The sequence below is a fragment of the Sprattus sprattus genome, assembly GCF_963457725.1.
Source record: "Sprattus sprattus genome assembly, chromosome: 17".
NCBI lineage: Eukaryota > Metazoa > Chordata > Actinopteri > Clupeiformes > Clupeidae > Sprattus > Sprattus sprattus.
This window is the reverse complement of record NC_137915.1, coordinates 2,187,093-2,187,510: the sequence shown is the minus strand read 5'-3', so window position 1 is coordinate 2,187,510 and position 418 is coordinate 2,187,093. Positions and strand designations below refer to the sequence as shown.

The window sequence follows — 418 nt, the reverse complement described above, 5'->3', positions numbered from 1 at the left end:
GTCACATTTCTCCTCTGAAGATCTGTTTATTAGTCTGCATGGCCACCAGATGGACAGGAAGTAAACAACAACACAACATTGGGACTCGTTATGACACACGGCTGAGATGATGATGATGAGATATCTGTAACGGAGGGAAATCATCCATCGTCATACGATCACCACTGCTGCAGCTGTGTCGTCTGGTCCTCTGGCCCCTTCGTTTCGCTCTTCCTGAAGATGAATCATAGGAACCAATCACGGGTTTGATCCACTCCAGAGACAGATCTGTTCTGGGTGGCATCCGCTTCAGAGGTGGGCAGTAGAGCTGTGCTCTGCAGGGTGTGTGTGTGTTCTGCAGGGTGTGTGTGTGCTCTGCAGGGTGTGTGTGTGATGGTGGTCAGGCAATGAGCTTCATACAGGAGTTGAGGATCTCTAG

The 418-nt window shown here is 50.2% G+C and overlaps 1 protein-coding gene across 1 annotated transcript in view; it reads right to left on the bottom strand.

The window, feature by feature from the left end:
- Positions 1 to 303: 303 nt before the first annotated feature.
- The window catches only part of ttc12 (tetratricopeptide repeat domain 12), a gene marked incomplete at its 5' end in the record, with an annotated part of 46,021 nt that continues 45,906 nt past the window's right edge, over positions 304 to 418 (bottom strand). Inside the window, one exon of the mRNA XM_080855227.1 lies at positions 304 to 418. This exon is cut by the window's right edge and continues 31 nt beyond it. Within this exon, the coding sequence (XP_080711353.1) occupies positions 380 to 418 (39 nt within the window). The 3' untranslated portion in view covers positions 304 to 379.